We start from the raw sequence: 21,729 nt of genomic DNA, 5'->3' as shown, positions 1-21,729 counted from the left end.
TCTCTCTCTCTCTCTCACACACACACACACACACACACACACACACTTAATTAAAAACAAGTAAAAAAATCTCAATAGACCAAAAGTCAGTAACTCTTCTTAGACCTCCTGAGAGACCCAGGATGTGCAAAGAAACACAACTTAGTCACTGTATTATGGGGGAAAAAAACCTCAGGAATGTAAGGCTGTAACTGACACCTTGCTGGGTATGGAGGCTCACACACTTGGGAGGCTGGAGCAGGATGGAGAGCTCAAGACTAGCCTGAGCTACTTAGGGAGCTACTGTCTCAGAAAATACTAAAGTCCAGAACAAAGGGACTTTACAGCTATCATACTTAATGTTGAGAAACCTGACACTTTCCTGCTAAGTCAGGAACAAGGCAAAAAGATGTCCCTTCACCCCTGCTTCTCAGACTTGCTGGGAGATGCCATTATGTATATATGTTTCTCATACTGGTTAATGAATAAAGCACTGTTGGCCAATAGGAAAGGAAGATAGGAGGGACTAGGAGACAAGGAGGAAAGAGAAAGTAGTAAGGAGAATCTGGAGAAACAGAATGCTGGCTGGCTCCCCGGTAAGAGAAGACCACGTGAAAATACATAGATCAGTAAAAATGGGTTAATACTTAAGACAGAGCTAGCCGATAAGAAACTAGTACCGGGCCAACAGAATTATATCAAATACAGAGTCTCAGTGTGTTAATTGGGGCTGGTGCGACAGTGGGCAAGACCAGCAGTGGGAGGAAAAAATGTTACCCATTACACAGACTCATGTTCAAAGTATCAGCTAAGAACAGAGAAAATAAAAGAAATACATATTTAGAAGGAAGCAATATAACTAACTGTCCTTTGTCATAGATGACATGATGGTCTAGGTAAAAAATCCAAAAGCTGGGCATGGTGGTATATGCCTCAATCCCAGCACTCAGGAGGCAGAGGCAGGTGGGTCCAACATTGTCTACATAGTGAGCCCCAGGCTAGCTAGGGTTACAAAGTAAGAGATCTGGCCTTTAAAAAAAAAAAAAATACACACAGTGGTGGTGTACTCCTTTAACCCCAGCACTCAGAAGGCAGAGACATATAGGTCTTTGAGTTTGAGGCCGGCCTGATCTATACAATGAGCTGAGACTAGTCAGAGCTACACAGATTGGGTCTCAAAAAAAAAAAAAAAATCAACAAAGAAAGGAAAAAGAACAAAGTAAAACAACAGCAACAAAACATAAAAATAAAACAACAAAAAAAAAACTCTATTAGACTTAGAAATAATATCTATCAAGCTTGTAATACACAAGAGCAATATAAAAAATGGTTTTATATTTATCATCAATGAACAATCACAATTTGACATTAAAAATAGAGGCTGGAAGACTGACAGTGATGGCTGAAGTCTTTAAACCCAGCACTCAGGAGGCAGAGGCAGGCGGCTCTCTATGAGTTCGAGGCCAGCCTGGTCTGCAGAGTGAGTTCCAGGACAGCTAGGGTAACACAGAAAAGCCCTGTCTTGGAAAAAACAAAACAAAACAAAACAAAACAAACAAAAAAAAAAAAAAAAAGAGAGAGAGAGAGAGAGACAAAAGGGGAGGGTGGGGTCAGAGCTGGAGAGATGGCTTAGCAGTTAAGAGCACTGGCTATTCTTCGAGAAGACCCAGTTTCAATTCCCAGCACCTACACAGCACCTACACATCCCTAATTCTAGTTCTGTGGGGTCCAACACTCTCTTTTGTCTTCCTAGGGTATCAGGAATGTATGTAGGACATAGACATAACATGCAAGCAAATATTCACACAAATAAAATTAAATAAATCTTTTTTAAAGTTAAAAAATTACAAATACAGTATCATCTATATTCACACTCCAAAAGAAAAGATACAAAGCTAACAAAAATCAAGTAGTATTTACCTGAGAACCACAAAACTCTATTTAAAAAAACAAACAAACAAACAAAAAACCCTAAAGAATCCATGGATACATCCAATTTGGTCTATTGATTTAAAATAACCTCATAACCTCAGTCAAACCCCTGGGGGTGGGGGGGATGATCCTATGGATATCAACAGATTCTAAAGTTTATTTAGAAAGAAAAAGCAGCTCTCCTTTATGCTGTACATGGCAGCCCTCTCTCCTAATGAACCTGCTTTCTAGACTTTGGAAGGGCAGTGTCTCTCTCTTCCTTCATGGCCCCTCATACTGCCTATGGGATGATGCTACCCTCCCTAATGGTTCTCTGACTTCAGGACTGATTATACCTCACCAATATGGTCACAAGGCTCTCTTATACTAACATTCACTTCTAAAAGAAATAAATAGAACACATTTCCCCTTTCTAAGGGATAAAAATAATTAAAATGCTGGGATAACTCTAGTTCACATCTAATTCTAGTTTCAGTGAGGCAGGAGTGACTGAAATCATATTTTAGAGGAAACTATTAAAAATTAATGTACCCAGCTTAATGCTGCCAGTCTTCCAAGTTTAAGCATTCTCATAATAAATTAGTCTCTCTCAGCTTGCCATATATTTTTCATATTTTCCCCCTGATTTTGCTTTTGAGAGTCACATTCTGTAGCCTGTGGTGGCCCGGAACCATTATGGAGCTCAGAATGACCCTAAACATATGGCAATCCTTCTACCTCAGCTCCCACTCCAAGTACTAGGGTCACACAGGAGTTACCACATCACAATTAGCATAAACTTCCCCCTCTGGTTCCTGCACACTAGGCAAGCAGCCTACCAACAAGCTATATCTCCAGCCCTGTTTCTGAGACCTGGTCTCAATAAGTTGCCCAAGCAGGCCTTGGACTTGCATCCTCCTGTCTCACCCTCTTGAACAGCTGAGATGACAGGCCTACATCACTGATGCCTCTAAGGAAAGGGCAGCACCTTCAGGCCTGGGACCTGCAGTGCTTTCCATGTCTGTCTTTGCCACCTAGGGCTTCTTCCTCAGTTTGCAATCTGTACACATGGTAAGCAGTCAGCCTTTGAGAGAAGGGTTTTAGAGACCAGTTATATTGCTTCAGGATCCTCCAAGTCCCCCAAGCAGAAGACCATTTGTCTCACTGTCATGGGCTGGTAGCTGATGACCAATCACTTCCCAATGGTGAGGGAGCAGCTTCTTCCCTTAGCTCCTGATATGTCTTCAGGTTGGCTTTGTTTCTCTGGTTACATGGCACTCACAGCCAATAGTTACACAAACAGCATCTTTCCTGCTACCTCTTAGAAATGGAAACCCTTAGGGAGCAAGAGCCTATTAATTTGGCCTAGGCCATCTTTACTAATGCATCTCCTTTTGGAGCTGTCACCCTGCCATAAAACCACCATAACTGACTATGTGTGCTCCTTTACTGCTTGAATAACACAGCAGAATAATCCTTTGTCTCCCTCCTTCAAAGTCTTAGGTAAGTCTTATTTTAACCAGGAATAGCCAGACTCTAGCTGCTTCGACTCTCACATGAGCTGTACAAAAGAAAAAAGTGCCTTCTACCTCCAAAAGCCATTAGAGACTTTCTTCTTATTAATGAGGCACCCAGAACACATACTATTCCACAGAACCAAAAGGACCAATTTCCCTCCTGGAGCAGAGCAGCAATCGTCAGGCACTCATTAAATTACAGCAATGAGCAATGACTCCCAATTTGTTTCTCGATGAATAGTTGAGGAGCTTGGCTTTTTCAAGGCTGCCTCCCATAAACTCTCCAGATCCCTGTGGGCCTGTGTAGCTGTTAGTATGCCAACACAGATAAGCCTGGGCTCCTCAATACTCAATATGGCTAGCCTTGATGTCTACTCCAGTCAATTCCTTCTTGTTAATACTTTTTTCTTCTTAAAATAATAATTTTGAGATCTGTGAGATAGCTCATTCTGCAAAAGTACCTGCCACCAAGTCTGATGACTGTGTTTAATCTCTGGGACCTGCATGGTGGAAGGAAGGAACCAACTCATATACGATGTCCTCTGATCTCCACATGCTTCTTTGCATGCAATCTAAAATTCAAAATAAACCCATGACTTTAATTCAGTACTTGGAAGGCAGAGGCAGAATGATCTCCATGAGTTCAAAGCCAGCCTGGACTACATATTGAGTTCCAGGCCAGTCAAGACTACATAATGAGACCCTGTCTCAAAAACCAATTAAAGTAATTTCATCATTAAAATATAAAAATAATTTATTTTCTAAATATTTTCTTTCATTTCAAGGGTTTCAGGGGTCATGGATTCTTGTATTCTAGTTGGCAGAGCAATTCTAAAAGGTAGCCCACCACACTTACATAAAGTGTATTTATGCTGGGGTTGTGGCAATTACACCCACAGTTGCCTTGGTTTTAAAGAGATTTAATTCCCTTGGTTGAAACATAGGTGAAAGATTCAATTTTCTGGAGTAAAGTAAGAGACTACAGATATTAGCGGATATGCTGTTCCTTGTTCAAAGGCACTTACTCCTCTTCAGTACATCTGTCCAGACTATATGCTAGAACTGCCCATTATCCTCTGCTCCCCTCCTCCCCCCCCCCCCCAGCCCAGAGGCAGGAGCTCCTGAAGATAGAGACTGAGTCCTAACTGGTGTCACACCTTCAGAGTTGAGAAGTGCTTCTCTTAATGCTGCTGTATTCAACATGGAAGTCTGCTTGTTATTATTATTCTGGTACTAGTGCTTGAACCCAGCATCTGGCATATACAAAGCATGTATTCTACCACTGAGCTATACATTCCCCAGCCCCAAAAAGTCTGCTTCTCAATTAGTTACAGCTTTAGATCAGCTGGTGAACTTGCTGCCAGCATTTGAGTTTTAATAGGGCATTACTCTGGTTCTGACAGACAGGACCTCAAAGATCTCATGAGCTCCACCTAAATATAGATTTCTCTTACACAAAACAGCAGGAAAATGCTAAGCCTGAGAGTTCCAGTGTTTTTGTGGATTCCAGTATATGCCACTAACTAAAACTGCTTTTGGCAAGTCTAACCACAGTGAATCCTGTGTTCAAGATTCAAATGAGGAATGACACTAAATGGCCTCCAATCTCTCACTGAGCCCAGCTCTAAAACTGATGAGGCATGAGTAAGGGTACAGTGGCAGAGTGGCACGAGTTAACACTAGAGGGTGCTACACTGGAGTCATCACAAGGGGGTTCAGGTCAGGAAATTTCAAGAAAAAGATCTTCCTCTCTCCCCAGATTTACTGTCCTGGAGACAGAACCTAGGGCTATGAGTGTTCCAGGCAAGCATTCCACCACAGGTCTGCACCACCCACCTTGAACATGATGTGGACAAGGCAGACTGCAGACTCACTATATGCGTGTGGACATCTCTGAGGCTCTGATGTTTCTCCCTCCATCTCCTAAAAGGCTTAACACACTTTATGAGACTTTGCTTTTTGTTGTTGTTTTTCAAGATAGGTAGACTTAGCTATCCTGGAACTCACTCTGTAGACCAGGCAGGCCTTGAACTCAGAGAGATCCACTTGCCTATGCTTCCTAAGTGCCAAGATTAAAGGTGTGCATGACTACTACCCACTGAATTTGAATGAATATATCATTCATACATACATACATACATACATACATACATACATACATGAGAAAGAACTCTTTAGGAATGTCTTAAAGCCAACTTGGCTCTCATTGAATTAAAATGGAGCCCAAACAGCCTGTGATACAGGCCAATGAGAAGAGCTTTTTGGACAGAACCTGTGGGCTGCTCAGTCTGTCAAGGGATAAGGTAAAGGAATCAAGGAAGGGAAGGAAAAGAACAGACACACTGAAGATGAAGCAGCTCTGAGCATCATTACACACTGTGATGGCTAATCTTGACATCTGGAATCAACGAAAACCAAAGCAACAAGGCACACTACTGAGGGATTTTTCATGACTGGCTCATCGGGCAGGAAGACCCATCCTAAATCCAGACTATTTAAGGCGATAAGATCCACTCTAAATCTGGGCCACACCTTTCTGAGTCTGAGTCAGGCTCTTGGTGGCAAATTCATTCTTTCTCTAGTATCAGAACCTACTTCATTAGGATTCCCTGTGTATACTCAAGAGCAGCTGAGACATCCAGCTTCATAAACCGAACAGCTGTCTTAGACTTTCCATCAAGAGATAGCCTGGACTAGCTGGACCATAGCCTGTAAGCAATTCGAATAAATACTTTTAATGTATACACATTCATTCTATCAATTCTGTTCCTCTAGAAAACCCTGACTAATATGAATGCACACTCTCTCTATCTCTGGAAAAGATTCTTGGCCTTGTAATTGTGTGACCTAAACCATCCACAAACAAGGGAATCATCGATAGCTTGTTTCTCTTTGCCCAGAGGAACAATGACATGCTAACCTGACAGAGAGGCTATAACAGGTAATATGCAGGGAGACAGAGAAACTCAGGGCAGAACTCCTTGCATTTCTACTTCCTGGATTAATGTGATTCAGAACAGCAAGGCCTTAGCAGTCAGACACAGACTCCCTACTTTTAGGACACCGACTGATCCTGAGTAAAAATAGATAGACAGTAACCTGGAAGAGCAACTCTCTGAGTGAAGGAGGAAAAAAATGTACCAGATCAAAACATTTTTTTTTCACTTAAAAAAAATGCAAACCCAAACCTCTAGAGAATAAAGTAAAACTCACTAGGTTCAAATCCAGTATCAAAGTAGCTGGGAAATGTTACTCTTTCTTAGATCATGAATTTCAAGTATTCCAGAGGTGCCAAGAAGGATGGATGGATGGATGGATGGATGGATGGATGGATGGATGGATGGATGGATGGACAGACAATCTATGGATCTCCCCCTACACCTCTCTATCTCTGACATTCTTTTATGAAAAGCAGGAGAAAACACACTGCAGTGTTAAAAGGCAATAGCTTGTCTCCTCCCTCATTCAGGCATGCCCCTAAGGGTTCCATGTCCCTGCATCATACTGACCTTTAAAATGTTCCGGCCATCAAATGACTCTCTTTCCTTGAAGATATATTTGCCATCTGCTGTGTAGAGATTGTACCTGCCTTCAGCTGTAAATAATCCAAAAACAATGCAAGAGGAACGTGAGAAGTGTGTTTGTGCCTCCCTCTTGAGCATCTATAGGGTCACAGGCTGACTAGCAAGCTTTCACCTCCTGCTAGGAAGCAGTACAAGGTGGGGAACAGCAGTTAACAGTCAAGAGATAAGGCTTTCTGTAATGCATTTTTCAAGCCCTAACTGTTTACACTGGGTAACTAATGAGCATCTCTGCAGATCTCAGTTTTCCATAGACAATGTCAGAGGTTGACACTAAGTCACCTACAGGCTTCTACAGCCCTAAAAATAAATGGTATGTGATTTTAATTATGTTAAAATACACAAAAACTCACCCAAAAACTATTCAAAATTGCTGGTGTCCAAGATTTAAGTAGACTTAGGGACAGCCTCCAAATGGAGTGTGGGGATTTTACTACCACTAAAGATATCCTTAAATTCTACACAGGAAGGCAGCCAGTCTATGACCTTGACCTAAACAAAACTGTATTCTAGTTTACTAATTTAGGTTGCATGACCCAAAAGATGTCCTTAAAGGAAAGCCAAAAGAATATCAAAGGGAAAGGAGACAGAGAAAAAAAAAAAAAGTAACATATCTTTTCATGTCCTTCTCAAGTAAAAAATTCAATACAGAGAAGAGCACAGGGAAGAGAAAATTCAAAGGACCCTCAAGAATAACTTAACTTTCAGAATGTATTTGACTGATAACTCTTTCCTGCACACTGACAGGCCTTTGCAAGCACTTGGACTTTTACTTTCTAGTATGCCCTTCCATTGTCCAGGTCTACAGAGTCCCAGGTCAGAGCTGAAGGACTCAACTAGAGCTCTAACAACTCTGTGAATAATACAGATTTTAGCTATATGTGTGGGGACTCCAGACCTAGCTCAGACAAGAAGTGTTCTAAACAAGACCCCAACCTCAGGCATACTCCACAGCTTAAAAGACGAGTCCTAAAAGCCAGACTCAATAGCACACACCTATACAGCCAGCACTTGGGAGGTGGAAGCCAGAGATGAAGAGTTCAAGGCCACCTCCTCTGTATAGCAAATTTAAGACCAGCCTGGATTACACGAGATCCTATCTCAAAAGCACAACAAAGCAAACATAAACAGCTTCCCTGCTAAGAAAAAAAGAACACGAGCAGTTTAGAAAGAAGTAAATCAATACCAAAAAAAAAAAAGAAAAGAAAAACGAAAAAAAAAAAAAAAAAACAAAAAACAAAAAAAAACCAAAAAAAAAAAAAACAAAAAAAAACCCAACTATTAGAAAGTAGAAATTGTGGACAGGAAGACAGCTCGGTCAGTAAAGTGCTTGCCTTGTACCTCAGCTCAATCCCAGAACCCGTGCTATTAAAAACAAAACCAAAAAACTGGCACGGTGGCAGCACACTTATAATCTTAGCCAGAGGAAGGCATACACAGGAGGATCTTGGGCTGATTAGACAGCTAGGCCACCCTACTTAGTGAATTTCAGGCAACTGGGAGACCCTGTCTCAAAAACTAAGGAGGATAGTGTTGAATGAGACTGAGATTCTTCACTGTTTAGGCTAAATTTACCTGGGCATTTTAAATCCTTCTTAGGAGAGACATGCTAAGAATTGGAAGTAGGATCTCATGCATACTAGGAAGCACCCCAACCCTCACCTCCAGGCAAGCACACCAACCCTCACCTCCAGGCAAGCACACCAACCCTCACCTCCAGGCAAGCACCCCAACCCTCATCTCCAGGCAAGCACACCAACCCTCATCTCCAGGCAAGCACCCCAACCCTCATCTCCAGGCAAGCATCCCAACCCTCACCTCCAGGCAAGCACACCAACCCTCAACTCCAGGCAAGCACACCAACCCTCACCTCCAGGCAAGCACCCCAACCCTCATCTCCAGGCAAGCACACCAACCCTCACCTCCAGGCAAGCACACCAACCCTCACCCCCAGGCAAGCACACCAACCCTCATCTCCAGGCAAGCACACCAACCCTCACCCCCAGGCAAGCACACCAACCCTCACCTCCAGGCAAGCACTTTAGCCTAAACCACATCCCAAACCCTAACCTCCAGGCAAGCACTTTAGCCTAAACTGCACCCCAATCCTCATGATTTATTTTTGTTTGCAAAATCTGACAAGCCCATGTGTGACAGAACTGAGTGCCATGCTAGGTATGCCTCTTCTACTAGGTTCATTAGAGCGAAGGTGTATCAGAGATTCGCAAAGGCCACTCATTTAAAGCTCTAGCTAGTCTCAGAGGCCTTGCTGCTCACAACCCAGAGGACTTACCATTGGGGTCTTTCCTGAAGAGTGTATTCATGACTGTGGCATGCAGTTTCACACTGTTCCACTCTTTCACTATTAGTCCCAACGCCTGAAAGCGCTCCAGCACTCGATCAACTAGTTCCTGCAACCTGGAGTCAAGCGTTGAAATCTTAGTGAACCATCAACTCAACAGCATGCAGGGTGTGCTCTGTGCCAGTAATGGGACTAGGATGCAGTCCCCACCAGAGCTTACTGTCTGATCAAGAAGGCAGCTGGTTCTGGTGGCACAAGCCTGTAATCCCAGCTCCCAGGAGGCTGAGTTAGGGGTCATAACATTTGTTGTCATTTTCTGCTTGTTTGTGAGTCAGGCCTTTCTATGTAGCACTGGTTAGCCTAGAATTTACTATGTGGACCAGACTGGCCTCAGACTCGAGAGATCAGCCTATGTTTGCTAGGATTTAAATACGTGCACCACCACAGCTGGCAGAATCATAAATTTGAGGCAAGCATGAGAGACACTTGAGTTCTGAGGCAGCCTAGGTCACAAAACAAGACCCTGGAGAGGAAACAAGACATCACTGCGATGCAATATGGTTTTATGAGAGTGATGGACAAATGTTAACATGTTCTTGAATAATTAATAAAGATTCACAGACAAAACCAGAAAAAGAAGAGCACGCCAAGCAAAGAAAAAGTAGAACATGTAAGATGTCTAATGATGTGGGGTCACAGCAGACAGCAGCCTTCTGGGACAGAGTAAGGAGGGCTGGATATGAAGTAGTGGCCAGACCACAATAGAGTCAGACTTTTAACAGGGAAATCAATGCTATAACCCAGTGTCCATTTCTGAACTCTGACTCTGGCAAGTAGAAAGTGTTTCCAAAGTGGGAGATCAGAAAGGAAAAGGGCAGTGACACAGGACAGGCTAGGTGGCTTCTTCACTGGAGAAAGAATGACAGACAACACACCGGCCATCACACTGAGCACACTGCATCTGCTAAACCACTTCTCCCTCACGACACATTACTACCCCTAATTTACCAATGAAGGAGCTGGGGAAAGGAAGCTATGGAACCCGGACAAGGTCATGTAACTACTAAGTGGCAAGTCCAAATTTACTCCTCTCTTTCTCCCTCTCACCCTTCCCCTTCCCCCTCCCTCCTTAAGGGCTGGGATGTTGCTCAATGGAAGATTGGTGTGCTTAATGTGTACTAGACCCCAGACTAAACCACAGCACTGAAACAATTTTTCTATTAATTTACAAACATCTTTCTTTTTCTTATGTTTGTGTGTGAGAGAGAGATAGAAAGAGAGAAAGAGAGAGAGAGAGAGTGTGTGTGTGTGTGTGTGAGAGAGAGAGAGAGAGAGAGAGAGAGAGTATGTGTAAGAGAGAGAGAGAGCGCCTGAGCAAACAAGCCAAGTGTGCCCACATGTGTGACATTGTGGAGGTGTGTGTGTGTGTGTGAGAGAGAGAGAGAGAGAGAGAGTATGTGTAAGAGAGAGAGAGAGCGCCTGAGCAAACAAGCCAAGTGTGCCCACATGTGTGACATTGTGGAGGTGTGTGTGTGTGTGTGTGTGAGAGAGAGAGAGAGAGTATGGGTAAGAGAGAGAGAGAGCGCCTGAGCAAACAAGCCAAGTGTGCCCACATGTGTGACATTGTGGAGGTGTGTGTGTGTGTGTGTGTGTGTGTAAGAGAGGGAGAGAGAGAGAGAGAGAGAGAGAGAGAGAGAGTATGTGTAAGAGAGAGAAAGAGCGCCTGAGCAAACAAGCCAAGTGTGCCCACATGTGTGACATTGTGGAGAGGTCAGAGGGCAACCTGTGAGAGTTAGTTCTTTCCTTCCACCATGTTGGTTCTGGGGATTGAACTCAAAGTTGCCAGCCTTGACTGCAAGCACCTTTAGCCACTGAGCCATCTCACAAGCCTCTTTTTCATAACTTTTTAGTTTACAGAATAATGGGTTTCATTATGACATTTTCATATGGAAACTAGGAAAGGGCAGGAAAGCATAAAAAGGAGAACAGTCCCACAAACACTCATGTGTTCATCTGTGGATGGTGAGGCAACATCATCAGACAAAGAAGGGAGACACCCTGGGCTACAGAGTAAACTGGTGATAACAGCAGCATAAAGTACCTTGGGTGAGAAGAGTGGTTACAGTTGAGCTGGGACTGGAGCAGGAGATGAGAACAAGAAGCCGAGAGTACTCAATGCATCTGGATTTCAGTTGAATGAATAAATGACCTCCATAAGTATCAAATATTTAGGGAGCATTACTATAAGCCATGCATTATTCAAAAAATGCTAGTTCTAGAACACTGAGTAGGAAATGCTCTCCAGCATCAAGAATCTGACCACCTCCTTGAGAAAAAGAATGGAGGATGAGAAGGAGAGATAGACATTTGACACAGACAAGGAATCAAGTTGATGTCCAGGGAAGGTATACACAGGATGGCAAGAGTTTATAAAGTTGAAGTGTTAACTTGGTATCAGGCTGGAAGAACCTGAATACCAGACTGGAAATTATTAATTCAAAGATTCAAGATAATGGGCAACTTTACAGCAAAGAAATCCTATGACGTACAGGTACAGCTTCAAAACTCTGATGTAGGATTTCCAAGCATCTAAGCATACTGATAAGAGCCTCTCAGGACCACCTCATCAGAAGAACTGAAGACTCAATTGGTTGAGCATTGATTTTGATGCCCACACCAATGAATTGACTGATTGATTGATTGATTGATTGATTGATTAAAATCATGGTGGCTTATGCCTTTACTCCCAGCACTCAGAAGGTGTGGGTCAGAAGTTCAAGGTCATTCTTGATTACACAGAAGTTTAAGGCCGCCCTGGGTTATGAGGCCCTGTATGAAAAGGAACTGCAAGACAGTGTAATATAGTGCTATTTGTTTAAAACAATACACACAGACAATGACTCTTGGCAGTTTTTACTCTGGGAAAAAAACAGGGAAACAAGGAGTGATAAGTTAATTTTTACTTAATTCATCTGTTTAAAAAAAAAAAAAGGCTTGGCTGTGAAAGGAGAGGGCAAGAGGGCAAATTATACACAAATTATACATCTGTACTGAGATGTGCAGTTATAAACCGTAACCTCAAAACATAAATACAACTCTCCTATTTGCCAATTCTCAACAACTTAGACTATACCTACTTCTTTTTTGTTTTGCTTTTATTTTTCAATTCCATTCATTTATTTAATTGTGAACATGAACAGACACAGGTATAAAGTTCAGAGAATAACTTGAGAAGTTCCCCCACATGAGTCCTAGAGATCAAACTCTGGTCCTTCAGCTTGGTGACAGGAGCCTTTGCCCACTCACAGTGTAGCTATGACTGACCTTGAACTCCACCTTGGCCTCCCTTCTGAGTGCTGGCATTATAGGAATGTGACACTGTGCCCAGAAAAATCCTTTCAAGCATGTATTTAGATATTGTTTTAAAATCTGACAGGAATATTATAGATTTCCTAGTCTGAGTTGTCCTTTGTATTCCTGATATAAACTAGCTTAGTCATCTTTCTACCCCCTACTTTAAGAAAAATGCCAAATCAAGCAGATTTTACTTTTTGCATCCAATTATTGATTCCTACTGCTGCTGCTCTAATTTGAGCCACCTTGCTTCTCCCAGACTATTTTAATGGCTTCTAAACACCCTGCCCCTGTTCCCTCTAAAATGGCCTTTAAGTACCTGCTCCTTATTCCTACTGCAATGGCTCCTGCCCCGGCCCTCCCTTTCAGTTATATATGCAGCAAATGACTTGTTTTAAATTCATACAGAACTGCATGGGGCAATGTAACATCTACAAAGAATACTGTCTGTACAAGACCCAGCATGAAGGGGTAAGGGAGTCCCAACCCTAACTGAGGAGTCTTGGACAGCTGATGGTCACTGGGAAAGGGAGATTTAGAGTTCTTTAAGGGTGTAGCTAACAATAGGTTGACCACACTCCAGTAGATTGGCTTACTTTTAAGAAAAGGGGTGGTAGAGAGAAGGCTCAGTGGTTAACAACACTGGCTGCTTTTTTTCAGAGGATCCAGGTTCAATTCCAAGGTACCAAATGGAGGCTTACAACCATCTTTAACTGCAGTTCTATAGGCTCTGACTTCTCCTGGTGTCTGAGGGTACCAGGCACACATGTGGTGCATACATGCATGCAAAACACCCACATAAAATCAAAAAAAGTTAAAGCATTTTTTTTTTAAAAGTGGACATGAAGTAGGGGAAGGGGAAAAGATAAGGGACAGATATACATAACATTCTCAAAGAATTAACAAAAAAATGTTTTAAAATGGCATCTATGGTGGTTTGAATGGGAATGGCTCCTATAAGCTCAGATTTGAATGCTGAGGGTGGGCTCTGAGGTTTCAGAAGAACAAGCCAGGCCCAGTGGCTCTCTCTTCCTGCTGCCTTCTGGATGCAGAACTCTCTGCTACCATGTCTGCTGGGTCTGCCATGCTCCCCACCATGAGGCTAATGGACTAAACCTCTGAAACTGTTTGTTTGTTTTTGTTTTTTGAAACAGGGTTTCTCTGTGTAGCTTTGGGGCCTGTCTAGAAACTAGCTCTTGTAGACCAGGCTGGTCTCAAACTCGCAGAGATCCATCTGCTTCTGCCTCCCAAGTTCTGGGATTAAAGGCATGCACCACCACTGTCTGGCTAGTTTTTTAACTTTTAAATGATGTTTTCTGTTGGCTTACAATTATAATTATTCACTTTATACAATCTTATTAAACAAAAACAAAACAAACAAAAAAGTCTCATTATGTAGCCCTAACTAGACGGAAACCTCTTTATAGGCTTAAGTTTCAGTGAGAGACCCTGTCTGAAAAGTAAATACCATTAGTCAATAAATGATGTAGAGAACAAAAGAGAAAGAAAAAGTTAATAAATGATGTAGAAAACAAAAGAGAAAGAATCCACTTTAAAAAGGGCCACATCTTACTTCTGTATCAATTAGCACAGCAATTCAAATTTCCTTGCACAAAAGGAACATTCCAGAAGGTTTATAAGCTGACCCAAACAAGGGCTTTAGAATACATATGTCTCTTTAAATGTATACATTTGGGAAGGGGGAACTTACATATCTTGAAGTGACATACATGGACCTTCCTGTGAGGAGAAACAGTCAATATAGGACAATAAAGGAAATGGGAATGACTCAAAACATTCTTGATTGATCATGTTAGTGGACTCAAAAATAGTTCGCCTTTCAATTCACAAAGCTTTGACAAAAGGGAAGTGCACCAAATATGTAAAAGTTGGCTTTGTGGGGAAAGTTATGCCAAACTGGCCCCTGAGACCTGAACTCTCCATTAGTGAGGCGACAGATGGAGTGTAAAAACTGTTTTCAAAAGAAACTCACGTCAGTGGGTTTTCATTCTCAAATCTGTCATCCTGTGCATGTGAAGACCTACAGAACTCAGGGTCTCAGCAGCAGGACAAAGAGCAAACCCCAGTGAAAACACTCAAGGCAGTAAGTCCACCATCCTTTCTGAGATCTCTGTTTCCCTCTGGAAGCCAGACTGCCTGGTCTCTGCCTCATGTGCCTTAAAACAGAGCTGAAGCACAGGTGAGGAAATTTTCATTATTGTGTAGACTAAAATTTATAATCTCAAGTAATTAATTTTCTATATGCTTCCCTGTTACCTACATGCCTACTAGTCAGTACAGATTTAGTCTCACAGCAGTGAGCTGTGTGTCTTCACACTAGCCTTTAATTTGTACAAATATTGCAAAGATCACATGAAGAAAATATGAGTATACTTGTATACAGTGCTGGGAACCAAACCCAGGCCTCAAGCATACTACACATGAGCTCTCTTATGGTTCCACTCTGCCTGGCACACTTCCCCTGGAAATGACGCAGTCTTCAGTAACAAGTGTTAAGAGCTAAGAATCTTACAAGTTCTCCCAGTATAATATGTGGAGTCCTGAGACACTGGGAGGGAGTCATGAAGTCAAAACTATTTTTAAATTTAAATTTCATCAGTGTGGGGAGTTGCATGAGGCACACATGTGGAGGTCACATGACAACACTCTGAAGCCATTCCTTCCACCCTTACATGAATCCAGGTCTCCAGGCTTGAACATCAAGCACCTGAACCCACTGAGCCACTGTCACTGGGCTGCCGTCAAGACCAGTCTTAAAACACTAGCTGGAGCATGGTTCAGTGGCAGAGCACATGCTGAGCATGGAACACAACATATTCTTCCTGTTTTTACTGGATAACATCTGTAATCGTGGTGCACAGTCATATGACCCTGAAATCCCATCACTTAGCAGGCTGAGCCAGGAGGATTGAAAGCTTAAAGGCAGCCTGGGCTAAGCATGAAGAAATCAATGACATGCAGAACTGCTGTTTCCTCAGCCAGGGGACTGTGGGGGCATCTGAGTGTTTCACTAGTAAGTCTTCACCAAACACTGGCAGCTTGAAAAACTTCAACTTCATTTATCCTTGATAACGCAGAAAAAGGATAAAGCTTATTGAATTTTGCTCCTTGAGCACAAAGCCTTTTAACATTCCTATGGTGCAACTGACATTACGTATGAAGCACTTGGCCTATACACTTAACCAAACAGCTGTCTGGAAGAACTGGGCACTGAACCAATGTCTGTCCACTTGAGAGAGCCCACCAAAGAACACTGACAGGCAAATTGTGGTTGATCAGACTTGGCTATGTGGTAGATTCTTTCCTTTTCTTCTCTTTATCTTTTTTTGTTATTGCTTTTGTTTTATAAGATAGGACCTCGTTATGTATGCTTGGCTGTCCTGGAACTCACTAGTTAGACCAAGTTGGCCTCAAACTCTCAAGAGATCTGCATGCTTCTGCCTCCTGAGTGCTAGGATTAAGGGCATGTGCCACCACACCTGACTTTGGAGGTATTAGTCTTTAAAAAGAACTTGAAGGAAAACAAGTATCCACAGTTTCTGTCAATTATAAAATTTGAGTTTTCAGATGAAAATTAGAAAAATTTGAGAATGTATAACACTCATCATGGGCTTCGAAACTTCACAGTGTTTAAATGTTTTGATAACACTGGTAGTGACATTAGCACATATAAAGAAAACCTTTATAATTTAGCAAACCACTTCTCCAAAGGAAGAATTTTTATGTTTCATGAAGACAAAGTCTCATGTAACCCTGGTTAACCTAGCATTTACAAAATACAAAAATTTATAAGATGACTCAGTGAGTAGAAGAGCTTTGCTGCTCGCTGCCAAGCCTGAACCCCTTGGGTTTGATCCCTGGGACCCACATAATAGCCAGAAAGAACTCATTCTCTGCAAACTCATTCTCTGATCTCCATACACATGCACACACACATGAACACACACACACACACAATAATAAATGGAACAAAAACATTTAAAAAGAAGGATAAAGAAATAGTCTGAGTTATAGGTGGAGAATTTCTAAGAGGGATTTAGGTGTATTTATCATAAAATTAAAACAGTTATCACTCTTGGTGTTTAGATTATGTTAACACACTCCAAGTAATGTTCTTATTTTTTTTTTCTTTGTTTGTTTTTTGAAATAGGATTTTTCTGTATATTCCAGGCTGTCTGCAACTGGCTCCATAGATCAGGCTGACTTCAAACTCAAAGATCTGCCTGTCCCTGCCTCCCAAGTGTTGGAATTAAAGGCCTGTGCCTACCATTACTATCTTGTTCCTAACATTTTATGTAGCTTAAGTTCCATGACAGTAAAACTTTTACCTCCCATTTTGTCTTGGTATTCATCAAATTACCATCACATCACCTGTGAAACACATCCTACAAGACCTTCCTTCCCACCTACTATTATGCTGATAAACACACAGTCCATTTCCATTTTTAAAAAAATTGACTATTATGGTCAACACCTACTATTCAAAGAGTCTTTCAAGCTAATAGTCTGACACTTTCTCCCACAACCAACTCTTCTCTGAATGTGTTAGCATACTTGCTTTAATGAACAAACAGACAGTCATGTTGGTGCACACATGTAATCCTAGACAGAAAGGTTATGAGTTTGAGGTGATGATGCCCTGAAAGCCTAGAAGGGCCCAAACTTTTAGGAACTTACGAGTTCAAATATGTACACATTTAAAACCTACCTGTTGGAGCCATCTTTCATGTGGACTTTGGCATAAAGAACATCCACCATACCCGGATCGTCATTCATGTACTCGATCCCTGCCATCTCTGCTTCCAGGGGTTTGCCACCAGAAATGTCACTGCCAAAGGGGGGGAAAAAAAAATTAGATTTTCACATCTGTGCAAGCAAAGAAGGCTGCAGTATTGTAAAGATTGTTAATATGCACAGTCAAGTAGTACAAGAACAGACCAGTGGAGTTCTAGCTGTGTTTCTAATTTCAAGTTACTAAATGTTGAATGCCCACAACTGCAAAATACAGGTGAGTATTTTCAGCACCACACCATGTTCTGATACTCACTGATGAGTTCTAAGTCAGAGCTAAGGGATGGCATGATTGGCAAGGATATTCTACTGTACTGGCCCTTCTCTCAAAACCCATCTCTCTTCATTATTTCTACAAGTTACAAGAGGCTTTTACTCAGTAGATGTGCATACCAATAACACATCTTCAGGACCACCTGTCCACATTAATGAAAGGCCTCCTAGACTAATTTGTGCAAGCAAGTCCCTTTCTAGGGAACTGCCTCAAGGGAATGGCAATACAGCCAACCACAGCTGCTGAACCAAGTCATTGTTTGGGGGTTTTGTTTGTTTGCTTTGTTTTGGGTTTTTTGGGTGTGTGTGTATGCATGTGTGTGTACAGCAATGTTTGAGTCTATGTGGGAGGAGCCTTAATATAGACTAAAGGAGAGGCATTAAAGGGGAGAGGGAGGAAGAGGGGGGCAGGCAGGTCTAGGAAAATGATGGTACACGCTAATATGGGTACAAGTTTCTCGAGAGAAATCACCCTAAATGTCTTAACAAAAACCATATATGAAGTTGGTAACTTTTGAACTTAAAACACATAACCAGGGCAACTTAAAAAAAAAAAAAGGAAACATGTAACATTCATGGTTCTGGTCTTTATGGAGGAAGTGTATCACTGTGGAGATGGGCTTTGAGACCTCTTATAAACTCAAATCACACCACTAAGAAAGACCACTTTCTGTTGCCTGCAAGTCAAGATGTAGGACACTCAGCTCCTTCTCCAACACCATGTCTGCTTGCACAACACCATGTAGCATCATAATGATATTGAACAAACCCTCTGACAATGTAATATAAGTCACCCAAATTAAATGTTTTTTCCTTTATAAGAATTGTCATGGTCATGGTATCTCTTCACAGCAACAGAAACCCTAAGATACTTGTTTAAAAAAAAAAAAATGAAAGAAAAAAAAAGAGTATTATTTTTATGTAGGCAATCTTCATAGCAAATCTTGTTAATTGTATCAAAATTCTTAACTCTTGGCTAGCAAGAATCCCCCATCCCAAATGTTTTCTCTTTCTGTCCTGCTTCAGTTTCTTCCTCTGAGACTTCAATCCCTTAATCTTAAGAGTGGTTGATGACTGAAGATCCACTTTCCACAATGTCTCAAGTGCTGAGGTAGGATGCAGATCTTGCCTCTCCAGGGACTAAGAGTTCCAACCTGTTTGATCTAAGGGAGCATGAGAAAGTCCAGCCTTGGAAACTGAAAAACTGTCATTGATGGGAACCAACAGTGGCCTAGAATATTCCCACTATTGTGCTTCGTTCCCAGCTCCTTCTCACAGACATATACTGTCCTGGAGCATGTAACCCAGGCTGGCTTGAACCTGAGCAAACTTATATCTCCCAAGAACTAACATTATAGGTGTGAGCCACTATGTAGACTAGCCTACTGGTTTTAATCAGATAGTAACTATCATAAATTGGTATCTTTCTAGAATTTGTTCAAGTATACTGATGTCATCAAACCATACCAAATTTTAATGCTTAAGCACAATTACACTTTACCTTGCTTTGCAGGTCGAATTTCTCTCTCTCTCACTGTCTTTTCCTTAGTGCTGAAGATTTTAAATGCTTCAAATGAAGAACTTAAGCTCACTTAATCAGAAATGGAAGAACCTTCAAACTACCCACAAGTTCATCAAGAAAAAGATTAAAGAGCATGAGAGAGAAATCCAGTGGTTTGCCTGATAAATGTTCTTTGTCTTGGTGGCTTAAAGATGCAATAATTAGGAATTAGGAATTAACATCTGCCCACAGCTGGTTTCTCTTCCCTAGCCCTTGTCCCTCTTAGGTTTACTTGTTGAAGCTCTCACCTGTAAGGAACTCTCAGGCTTCAGAAGACAGAACTGACAAGGGGAAGGTCTTATTTGTCAAAGCAAATACTCCACACCACTGCCCTGTTTCTGGTCTACATCCCACAGAGAAAAGTCACAAGGGACACGTTTGATCATCAGAGTTTCCTTAACACTGAATAATTCATTCAAAAAAATCTACTGAGTTGTATGAGCCTCAAGCTTAAGAATTTCAACAAAAATCTGGGTTCTGGGTAGAGAGCATCTTTAGTTTCAACAGCTAACTCCAGATCTCAACTACCCACATCCTTCAAAGGCCCACACAGCATTGCACTTTTATCAAATCCCAAAATAAGTCATGTTACTTTTAATATCCCAACTTAAACTACAGCACAGTCTACATTGATCCTCTTGGTTCTCGTGTATTCCTTTGCACATTTTACTTTGAAATCTTTATAGTATAGCAGGTTCAGGTTAGAAATGCCATTACACACTGGCATACCTCCTAAGGGAACCACTGCAAAGGCTGAGGGCAAAAGACAAACCTAAGTGAAAAACAAAAAACAATTTACTCACCAGAGTTTAATGCTTTTTTTTTTTTTTTTTTTTTTTTTTTTTTTTTGGTGACATCTCATCATTCGGGGAAACTGGTCTCTAAGGACTCCAGACACCTGACCCTAACCCTCATCTGACATCTGACATCGCAAAAGTGAGTTTGAACTGTAGATGTTTTAAAAAGTGTACAAAGCACAGAGGGGCAGGAGAAGAGGGCTGGGGGCGCTCAGAGATTGGGGGGGGGGGCTTGCTTTACTTTACTTGCTGGTCTCCAATCTTCCCAGCTTTTTGAAAAGAGCATGTTTGAACATCTTTCTGCATGCAGTGCAGATTTCTGGCAGGGCAATGCTGTCCTATTTCAAAAGCTTTGCTGAATTTGAAAAACTACAATTACCGTTTTTCATCCTGTCACATCAGAGTCTTAGAACTATTAGGACTATTCTTTATTCCCAGTGCATACTGACTCTGACACGTTTCCAGGCTCTGGTTTGGCAGTGAGTCACAAAAGGCACTAAATACACAAAAGGGATGTATTTGGCTAGGTCTGCCCATAGTTTAGGATTAAAACTCAATGCTTAAACCCTGTGGCCTGGATTTCTTAAGGCAAGAAGAACAAATACTTCACCACATAATATTTTATCTAACTCTACTTTTTTTTTTTTTTTTTCCTTAGCAGGATTATCCCACTGGCAGCCAGGAAAACATAGCTACTTTCAGTTTAGTGTAGCAAAAAGAGAATTGAGAATATAATGAAGTATGAGACCTTTAAATATTTTTATTTTATGAAGAAAACTGCAACTATCTAATGATGAATACCAAGTTATTTTGAGTCTTAAGTAAGATTTTAAAAAAATAAAACACTGGGAGTAGTGTTACACACCTTTAATGCCCCAGCACTGGGGAGGCAAAGGCAGGTGGATGTCTGTGAGTTCAAGGCCAGCCTGCTTTACATAGTGAGTTCCAGATTAGCTAGGGTTACATAGTGAGGCCTTCTTTCAAAAAGGAGCAGGAGGAAGAAAAGAAAGAAGGAGGAGGAAAAAAAAACAAAAAACAGGTAACTGGCCCACAAACAAATCAATGCACTATAGAGTCTTCTACAAAACACAGAGAAAAACTTTAGATCTTTTTGCCTTATTCTACCTAGTGAGCAAAGTGAACAATTTCTTCTTTGTGAGACAGGGTTTCTCTATGTAGCTCTGGCTGTCCTGAAACTCACTCTGTAGACCAGGTTGCCCTCAAAATCAGAGATCCGCCTGCCTCTGCCTCCAGAATGTGGGAATTATAGGTGTGCACCACCACACCTAGCTTAGGTGACCCATTTCTACAGGGCCATGTTAGAACAGTATGGCACCTGTATATAATAAGGGGATTCTTAAAATACAGATTCTCTCTCTCTCCCTCTCTCTCTCTGTGTGTGTGTGTTTGTGTGTGTGTGTGTGTATGTGCGCGCGCGCACGCACGCACATGCCATGGTGATTGTGTGGAGATAAAAGGTCAACCTCAGGTGTGGTCCTAGCTTTCCACCTTGTTTGAGACAGGATCTCTAGTTTTTCATCTCAGCCTCCCATCCCAACACAGCAGTGCTGGAACTGCAGATGTGTGCTTCACATCTGGTTTTTCATGGGTTCTGGAGGCACAAGCTCAGGTCCTCATGCTT

General features: G+C 41.7%; 1 protein-coding gene across 6 annotated transcripts in view; it reads right to left on the bottom strand.

Moving 5' to 3' along the window:
• The window catches only part of Ascc1 (activating signal cointegrator 1 complex subunit 1), a 79,644-nt gene that overhangs the window by 24,554 nt on the left and 33,361 nt on the right, over positions 1 to 21,729 (bottom strand). For all 6 annotated transcript variants that reach the window (XM_051186766.1, XM_051186762.1, XM_051186761.1 and 3 more), the window contains 3 exons: positions 17,374 to 17,493; positions 9,282 to 9,406; positions 6,917 to 7,002 (listed from right to left, as the gene is read on the bottom strand). In XM_051186766.1, coding sequence (XP_051042723.1) covers positions 6,917 to 7,002; positions 9,282 to 9,406; positions 17,374 to 17,493 — 331 coding nt within the window. The remainder of the gene's footprint in view (positions 1 to 6,916; positions 7,003 to 9,281; positions 9,407 to 17,373; positions 17,494 to 21,729) is intronic.

This window comes from Phodopus roborovskii, unplaced genomic scaffold, assembly GCF_943737965.1.
Source record: "Phodopus roborovskii unplaced genomic scaffold, PHOROB, whole genome shotgun sequence".
NCBI classification, from domain to species: Eukaryota; Metazoa; Chordata; class Mammalia; order Rodentia; family Cricetidae; genus Phodopus; species Phodopus roborovskii.
This window is presented reverse-complemented; position numbering and strand designations above follow the sequence as displayed.